This window comes from Gekko japonicus, unplaced genomic scaffold (genome assembly GCF_001447785.1).
Source record: "Gekko japonicus isolate JY-2015 unplaced genomic scaffold, Gekko_japonicus_V1.1 scaffold342, whole genome shotgun sequence".
In the NCBI taxonomy this organism is placed as follows: Eukaryota; Metazoa; Chordata; class Lepidosauria; order Squamata; family Gekkonidae; genus Gekko; species Gekko japonicus.
Genome location: NW_015169785.1, coordinates 256590 through 265910, shown reverse-complemented (window position 1 = coordinate 265910; position 9321 = coordinate 256590). Strand labels below are relative to the sequence as shown.

Here is a 9321-nt window from a genome sequence, read left to right as displayed (position 1 = left end):
GCGGATTCTTGGAGACAGGGGACTCCCAGAAACAGGACGGGCAATTTGGTGCCGGAGGACAAAAATTGGCAAAAAACCTCTCTCTACTCCATTCATCGAAATCCTGTCTAGTATCCAACCCACTATGTGGGAGATATACATTCTCTAGACTCCTGACTGGCAAAGTCACTCCCACCGGCTCATTCATTAGGCAGAAGACAGAAATGGAGTTCCATTCTTAACCCAGCTGTCCTTCTGGTGATGGAGACAGGGGACTCCCAGAAACAGGACAGGGAGGGGCAATTTGGTGCCGGAGGACGAAAATTGGCAAAAAACCTCTCCCTACTCCGTTCATCGAAATCCTGTGTAGTATTCAACCCACTATGTGGGAGAAATACATTCTCTAGACTCCTGACTGGCAAAGTCACTCCCACCGGCTCATTCATTAGGCAGAAGACAGAAATGGAGTTCCATTCTTAACCCAGCTGTCCTTCTGGTGAAAGAGCATTGCAGGTGAGATAACAAGTAAACAGGGGCTGCAGCTACCATAAACAGAACCTCCGGTCTCACAGATGGGGAGGGGGAGCTAGGACCCCTGAAGTCCTTTCAAGGCTTCAGCATCAGTTTCTTTAACAGCTTATACAGCATGCTGAGCCACCAACTTCAAGACAAAAAACACACAAAACATTGAGCTGGCTGCCATCTTTTTACCACTATAAAAAAAAGCCATATGCATGAGATATATATACAACTTGGAAAGCTTGAGGCTCTATGATAGGCAGTGAGGAGGCAGGACACAGAAAAGGTTTTACAGGGGCCCACTTTCTGCTTGCCCCTTCAAATAATATTTGACCTTTGTACGATCTTTAACAGCTTATACAGCATGCTGAGCCACCAACTTCAAGACAAAAAACAAACAAAACATTGAGCTGGCTGCCATCTTTTTGCCACTATTAAAAAAAAGCCATATGCATGAAATATATATACAACTTGGAAAGCTTGAGGCTCTATGATAGGCAGTGAGGGGGCAGGACACAGAAAAGGTTTTACAGAGCCCACTTCCTGCTTGCCCCTTCAAATAATATTTGTACGGATCAGTACAGATCGCCAAAAGTAGGGTGAGTGATGGGTGCTGACTGTCTCACTGTAGAACTGGTGGGTGGCTGCTGATTGGCCAGTGCCCTACTTTTTGAATTTCCGTACTTTCCTCCCCTTGCTGGGTTGGGGCAGCTAGTAGGAACCTTGGGTATGTGAAGCCAAGGAAAGATGCGTTGAGAATGGCTTGGCTTGGTAGGACAGGAAGGATTTATAGTATCTTCACTCTGGAGAGTCACTGGCCCCCTAACTAGGTGCAGATATTCAGGTAGCTTTGATCATTCTATTTATCGACTTTTGACAACAGTTATGCTCCTCGTTCTGCAGCTTTGTACGAATCAGTACAGATCGCCAAAAGTAGGGTGAGTGATGGGTGCTGACTGTCTCACTGTAGAACTGGTGGGTGGCTGCTGATTGGCCAGTGCCCTACTTCTTGAATTTCAGTACTTTCCTCCCCTTGCTGGGTTGGGGCAGCTAGTAGGAACCTTGGGTATGTGAAGCCAAGGAAAGATGAGTTGAGAATGGCTTGGCTTGGTAGGACAGGAAGGATTTATAGTATCTTCACTCTGGAGAGTCACTGGCCCCCTAACTAGGTGCAGATATTTAGGTAGCTTTGACCATTCTATTTATCGACTCGTTCTGCAAATCACAGACATCACCATTTCTCTACTTCCCGGTCTATAATCACAGGGTTACATGCAGTGCCAGTTATTAACCAAACAAGCCCCCCTGAACCCTTTTTCCTTCGCTGCCACTCACATTGTCTCTTTGGTCGAAGTCAACAGAGCTGGAGACGGAGGTGAGACGTTCATAACGATCATGGCTGTCAGAATGCAGGGCAGATGCCACACTGGAATTACAATGGATAAGACAGTTAAATGGAGACACATGCTGGAAAGAGCACAGAGGCCGAGAGACCCCTGAAGGTCAGAGGGGTTAAGTCAGGTCAGTTATTGCCCCAGGCGTGATGAAAAGAAAACTTCCATAGACACCAGAGAGAAAAGAGAAAAGCCATTAGCAGAGACTGCCCCTTTCTTTCCTGAAAGCCTTGTGCTAGAAGTACCACTCAGGTCCACTGCCGATCTGTCTCAGTACCAGGCTAGTGGACACATTGGGTGTGGTCTACCCATGACTATTGCTGCAGGCTCTTTCATAAGCAGGGTTGTGTGTACTATGCATTATTACAAAAATATTTTTTAAAAAAACTGCAACCATTGGGAAAAGGTACATTTGGTTCTTTCTGCACTGTTTAAAGCTGTTCAAGTGTTTGCTATTTCTGCATAACTTGAGCTTTGCTAGTCAAAGAGCTAAGTAGGGCACTGAAGCCCCACCCCACCAGCCACTGGAAAACTTATTCAGCCCCACATTTCTGATATTTCAGATCAAATTTAAGTGTGTATCTTTGCCGTTATAAGGGCCATAATTTTGATTTAAAAATGACAAAATGCAGAGATTCTCGGCAAGTTCTGCATTCAACGGCATGGTCTACATTCCGCGCGCACACCCAAACTGTAGCACACACACAGCCCTGTTCATAAATTATACAGTTTCCCATGCAAAAATTAATTGTATAGAAGAGAGAGATTATTGCTCTATGGAAAAAAAGCAATGTATGAAGCTGTTCTCAGTGGCTCTAGAAGTTATTATTTCCCAGCATTAATCTCCCTCGTGGTTCATTTTGAGGCTAAAATCATATAGCTTGTACAGCATTTCCTAGCCTGAGAAGTGCTATTGAAACAAATAATTAGTAATTAAACTAGTCATTTGTGACTACGAGAAAGGCAGGGGCTTCCACTCTCTAGCCTACGGAGTCACCACATGGCCTCAGCGGTGTTGCCGGAATCCAGACGCCACCAACATGCCTATGTGCTGAACTAAAGCAAGCAATACCTTCAACTACTCTGCAGCCAAACTACCAAGAGGAGACACATGAGGAGACACATAAAGAAATACGCAGGAGTTAAAAGTCTGCTTCAGAAGGAGATGAATAAAGAAGAGGAATAGGAATAAACAACAGGTGAGCTCTGAGGGGCCCGTGCTTCCCTTTTTGTGATAAGACTTAATGGAAGAGTCCTATGAAATTATGGAAATACAAAGGCACATAGCTGCTAAAGGAACAGCTATAAAAACTACTTCCCACAGGCATAAGAAAGATATTTGACCACAGGACATTCATGCCACTAACTAGTGTTCCATTATTAGCAAGGATGAGTGGAAAGTAATAATGCCAGGAATTCCAACAGATATTAAAGACTTTACTTTTGACTTGGGAGGTTAAACTAATGCCCACCAATGGCAATGGTTATTCTGAATCAGTAGGATTTTGACTGCTAGAGATTTGGCTCCTGCATCTTTCAGACGATGCTGCTGATCAGCATCAAAATAAATTACAGTGCAATCATTAACAGAGCTATACCCCATGACAGACAGGAGGCTGTCCTGTCCCTAAGGGGGGAAACAGCCACTCAGCTGAGCCTACCCAGTCCGGCATCCAATCACCTTCCAAGAGGGGAGTGGAATATTGGAGTTGAGCCGAGTTCTTCCTCAGGGAGAGAGCAGCGATAGCCTCAGTAAAACAGCAGATAGTTTGAAGAATAGCTCTGCTTGGTAGTTGAGCTCCACCTCTGAGGGAGAACAGAGTACTCTACTGTTAGGCCAGTCCTCTGATAATGAGCAGACCTCGTACCATTTAGTCTGACTCTTGGGAAAGGGTAGGGTGGTGTGGGTGGAATCCTCTCTATGTGTGTCTCTGTGTGAGGATTCAATCTAGTGGCTAGCCAGTAAAAGCCTCTTTGTGCCTGAAAGCATTAAAGAAAATTGAAACCACACTCTGAAGCCATAAGTAGCTTAACATTTATATGCCTCATCCAGATTTCTTCTCTGACTATCTCTGGAAACCTGCACTGCTGATCTGTTCTTTGAAACCAATCTGTAAATAAATAAATCTTCTGTGTTGTTTATATGCAATTCCTGCCTCAGTGATCTCCATATTCTCCTTGCTCACCACAAAACTTGCCTCATGGCAGTGAACCCAAACAACACCTGATAACTCAGAGGAAGGATTATAGTTCGTAGAAAAAGCCCAGCAGGAACTCATTAGCATAATAGGCCACACCCAACATCAGAAACTCATTAGCATATTAGGCCACACCCCTGACAGCACAGCTCATTAGCCCATTAGGCCACACCCCCATGTTACCAGAAGTGTGGTCATCCAGCCACACCCACTTTTTGCTTCTTATTCTGTTTACCTTGTTTGTTGTCAAAACCCAGGGCTTTTTTTGGAGCAGAAACTCCTTTGCAAGTTAGGCCACACACCCCTAAAGTAGCCAATCCTAATGAGTTTCGGCTGTTGGGTGTGGCCTATCACAAGGAGGATCAGAAGGAGAGTTAACTATTATGCTAATGAGTTCCTGCTGGGCGTGGCCAACTTGGGAGCCAGCCGGAACTCCGTTCCTGAGCGTTCCTGCCCCAAAATAGCCCTGTTTTAAAACAAAACTTGTTCCTCAAAAGTCAGAGGAGGCTATGTGGGTCCCCTTTAGCTGGTAGAAAAGGCCTGTCACTTGCACTTGGAACTCAATGGACTTAGAGGAGCGTAGCTTTGTTTAGGATTGTACTGTATGCATGAGAATAATGTTGATATTTTATATAAACAGCTTTCAATTTACTACAAAGACCAGGGCAGCAAACAGAGGATCTGCAGGACTATTTCATATCACAAGGAGGATCAGAAGGAAAGAGTTACCCCTCCCTCACCGTCCTAACCCTAACTGGGGCCTATTTAAGAAGACTACACATTTGAGAGTTCTGACAACAGAACGCCTGGCATCCAGTGGCGTCTGTGAACAGTTTCTCACTTCATGTGACCAACGTGGTATCATGTCATCAGCAACAGACGGATGAAGGTAGTGTTTCAAAGTGATTGGGGAAACCAGAGGCTTTTCTGTGGAAAACACCAAGTTTAACACAAATATGATTTGCAATCAAGCGCCACTTGAATTTCTGGATTTACTGTTCCTTCTCCTCAATGTCACCTGGACTCTTCTCCCAGGCTCACCTTTGACTTTTTATCACGCTGCTTCCTTTGTCTGACCTGAACCTATTCTTCACTCATTCAAGGCACCTCTCTCTCCCTCAAGGTAAACAAGCATATCTATAAAATAAAAACAGATTTGTTTACATGGCATAGCTTTACTTAAAAGGCATCTGAGCTTTTGTAATATTTTGATTTTTTTTTATATAACGGGTGATGTGGTGGGAGGAAGAGAAGCAGACACGGGGCGCTAGGAATGTACCATGAAGTAAACAGAGGTCACAGAGAACAAGCAGCCAAGATTTACCATTAAATATGAGCGCCTTTGGAAGATGCTACTCGCATATTTTTAACCCACTATGAGGATTTTTTTAAAATCCTGCCACAATTCTGTGTCAAGTTGGTCCTAGATTGCACACTATGAACTTCCAGAAGATGGGCAGCCTTAACTATACAATGCCTGGAATGGTAGATTTAGTGAGGCACTTTTTATGGGCTTGTCCAGATGGTACTCATTCCCGGCATCAAAAGCACCGACCATGTTGCTCTCATTAACATTAGTGACAAGAGTTCTATTTGGATCTGTATAAACCAGCATATTTGGTTTTACACTTTGAACAGAGGATGTTCCGGGGAGGAAAGAACTGTCCTATCTCTGTGACACTTCTAGCACTCTTCTTGCGGGGAGGTGCCTTAGGAGTACTGCAGGATCCCAAAGTGACAAGATGACCAATCAACCTCATACACGGAAAGAAGGCTACTTGCCTTATTTTGTGAGCGAGGCAATGTTCCTCAATCAACCAAGGTAACTTTATATGTGTTCATGTGTATTCTCAGACACTGGGCTCTTTAAAGCATGGTTGTGCAATGAATTAGCAGAGGGGTGGCCAACAAGAAGCACAAGTCCACAGGTAGTCAGCAATGTTCCCTCTAAGCTGTGGAGTCTTGTGAGCAAAAATTCTACTTTGTGAGCTACTGGCATTAAAGTTGTGAGCGAGCGATTTGGCTGCTGCATAAATTAGTTTGCTCCGGAGCCATCCTTCCCGAGCTAAGACAAAAATGTGTGAGCTGGAGGCTAAAAAACTCTGAGCTAGCTCACACTAACTCAGCTTAGAGGGAACACTGGTAGTCAGAGTTAGTGGCATTTCTACTAAAAGGAGCAGGAGGACCTGTTGGCCTGACACCATGCCAGAGCCATTCCTATGCCACTGCCTGGTCCCCAGTTCAAGAGATTAGTGGCAAAAGGATTCCAAGCCCTTAACCGGGCTGCACGTACACTGACATACTTGCCAAAAGAGAGAGAGAGAGAAAAGAGAGAAACGAGAGAGAGAAGAAGGAGGGAGGGAGGGAGGGAGGGAGGGAGGGAGAGAGAGAGAGAGAGAGAGAGAGAGAGAGAGAGAGAGAGAGAGAGAGAGAGAGAGAGAGAGAGAGAGAGGGTGGATTTGTTTGTTTTTCAAGAGAGAGAGAGAGAGAGAGAGAGAGAGAAGCCCTGACTTGGATGGCTGATCTTGTCAGATCTCAGAAGCTAAGCAAGGTTGGCCCTGGTTAGTACTTGGATGGGAGACCACTAAGGAAGTCCAGGGTTGCTATGCAGAGGCAGGCAATGGCCAACCACCATTATTGGTCTCTTTGCCTTGAAAAACCTTATGGGATCACCTTCAGTCAGCTGTGACTCGATGTTACTTTCCACCAGGAAAACAAAGGTGTGATTGGCTTCATGATCCACACACCATCAGCATGAACACCAAACAATCCTCCCTTTCTCTGAATGTCGAGAATGTGGATTTTGGGCAATTTGCTGCTTGCGTTTACGCATTTGCAAAAGTGAACACGAGAGAGTGACGGTCCACAAGAGGGAGCTAGAGGGTAACATGTTGCCAGGCAGATTCTAATAGTGGGTTCACAGCGGTGTGATGTAAGATGTGGCAATGTGGGCGTGGATCCCTGTGGGGCTGCAAGATCTCCAGACCTCTCTTAAGAGATGGTGGGGGTGGGATCTCTGACATACAGGTGCCCTCCTCCTCCTCCTCCTCTTTTTAAAGAACAAACGGCTGATTCATAGACAGGTGTCTGTATGAATGTAGGCATAGAGAGGGAGCAGAGGGACTGAGGAAGAGGCTGCACGGAGAAGAGGCTTTTCTTTGATGAAACTTCCAGACCGTGACAACCAGGAGCCTGGAAGTGCTATAGAGGGAAACACACACTGCACTTAAGGCAGTTCAGGCATGGCCAAGCCTTAGCTGTTTAAGGTGCATATTCCCACACGGCAGCTTTGTTCTTCCCATCAAGGTCCATTGCCAGTACCCCGCTTTGTCTCAGAGACATTCTGCAATGGCCCACACTCAGCATTTTTCAGTGGCTGCTCCATATCTGTGGAACAGCCTCATGGAAGAGGCTGGGTGTGTGTGTGTCTCCTACCCTTCTCGTTTTCCAGCTAGGCTGCAAGACATAACTATTCCATAAAATTTTTGGGACAGCCTGAGCCAAGGGGAATATCTTCCTAGTGGGGCATAAGGTGTTTTAAGATTGGTTTTTAATATGGTCTTAAAGGTACTATATGGAGCTGCGGTGGCTCAAGTGGTTAAGACGCTGAACTGCAGGCTGTGGAAGGTCGGCAGTTCAGCAGTTTGAGACCCGAGTGTGCCGCATGACGTAGTGGGCTCCTGTCTCTAGTTCCAGCTCCTGCCAACCTAGCAGTTCGAAAGCAAGAAATTGCGGTGGCTCAAATGGTTGAGACGCTGAACTGCAGGCTGTGGAAGGTCAGTAGTTCAGCGGTTCAAGACCCGGGTGCCGCAAGACAGGGTGAGCTCCCGTCTCTAGTTCCAGCTCCTGCCAACCTAGCAGTTCGAAAGCAAGAAATTGCAAGTAGATAAATAGGGACCACTTCGGTGGGAAGGTAACAGCGTTCCGTGCGCCTTGGTGTTTAGTCATGCCGGCCACATGACCACGGAAACGTCTTCGGACAGCGCTGGCTCTTCGGCTTTGAAACGGAGATGAGCACCGCAACCCTAGAGTCGGATTCGACTGGCTTTCGAGCAAGGGAACCTTTACCTTTACCTTAAATAGGTACCACTTCAGTGGGAAGGTAACAGCGTTCCGTGCGCCTTGGTGTTTAGTCATGCCGGCCACATGACCACGGAAACGTCTTCAGACAACGCTGGCTCTTCGGCTTTGAAACGGAGATGAGCACCGCAACCCTAGAGTCGGATTTGACTGGCTTTCGAGCAAGGGAACCTTTACCTTTACCTTTTTAAATGTACTATAGATCTGATATATTGTTTTTAATTCAATTGTTTTATATTTTTAATAATGTTGTTACCCATCTTGGATTCTGATATTTAAATAAATCGTTACTAGGGCTGGGCCATTATCAAGGACTCTGAGCTTATTTTCCAAACCAAAGCTCAGTCCTGGAACATAAGTATATCTTTGCTCACATCTTTCCTTCCCCATCAAGCAAATGCCAAGTGCTGGAACATCTACCATAGAGAGGTCGGACTCCCAAGCAGGGTTGAGCAGTGACACTCCTCTCTTCAGAAATTAACACTAGCATTTGCCCTGTGACACACTGTTGTTTCCTCATATTAGTCAATGTTGTGTAGTGGACAGACATTAGACCGGGAAGATCTGGGTTCAAATCCCCGTTCAGCCACAGATTTGCTGGGTGACTTTGAGCAAGCCAGTTTTTCACTGCCCCATCTACCTCACAGGCCTTTCTGTTTGTGAAGCTAAAATGGGGGTGGGGGTATTACATATGCTATGAGTCCCTTGAAAGAAGGATGGGATAAATAATCAATAAAAATATCCCAAGACATTTTTCTGCCCTAGATGGGAAATCCAAATTAGGCCTCCCCATGGTAACAGAATAAGAGTCCACTGCTTTCCTTTAAAAGGCACTCAAACCTACTATCTGAGGCTCCCACCTCTCTCTACTCCATGTGTCAGCCCTGATGTCCCAGCTTGTCCTTGGATAGAATACCAGGTGTTGAGACTTGGGGCATAGCAGTAGGGAGGGGCTGTCACAAAATTCATAGCATGCCTAATAGGCAGTTAGCAGGTCTCTTCTTTCAGCTTCAAGAGGACCTGCACAGGTCCCCCCCAAAGTAAAAAAACATTCCCTGCACATGCACAGAGAACGCTCTGGCCATTGGGGGGGGGGGCTTGGCAGGCCCGGCAGCTGGGAGCCACTCAGGCCTCGCCGCCAGAGCCGGGGG

General features: G+C 46.0%; 1 protein-coding gene across 5 annotated transcripts in view; it reads right to left on the bottom strand.

Annotated features, from left to right (window-relative positions):
* The window catches only part of TMEM63B (transmembrane protein 63B), a 112244-nt gene that overhangs the window by 33121 nt on the left and 69802 nt on the right, over window positions 1-9321 (bottom strand). For all 5 annotated transcript variants that reach the window (XM_015416929.1, XM_015416930.1, XM_015416932.1 and 2 more), the window contains one exon: window positions 1834-1924. In XM_015416929.1, the coding sequence (XP_015272415.1) occupies window positions 1834-1924 (91 nt within the window). The remainder of the gene's footprint in view (window positions 1-1833; window positions 1925-9321) is intronic.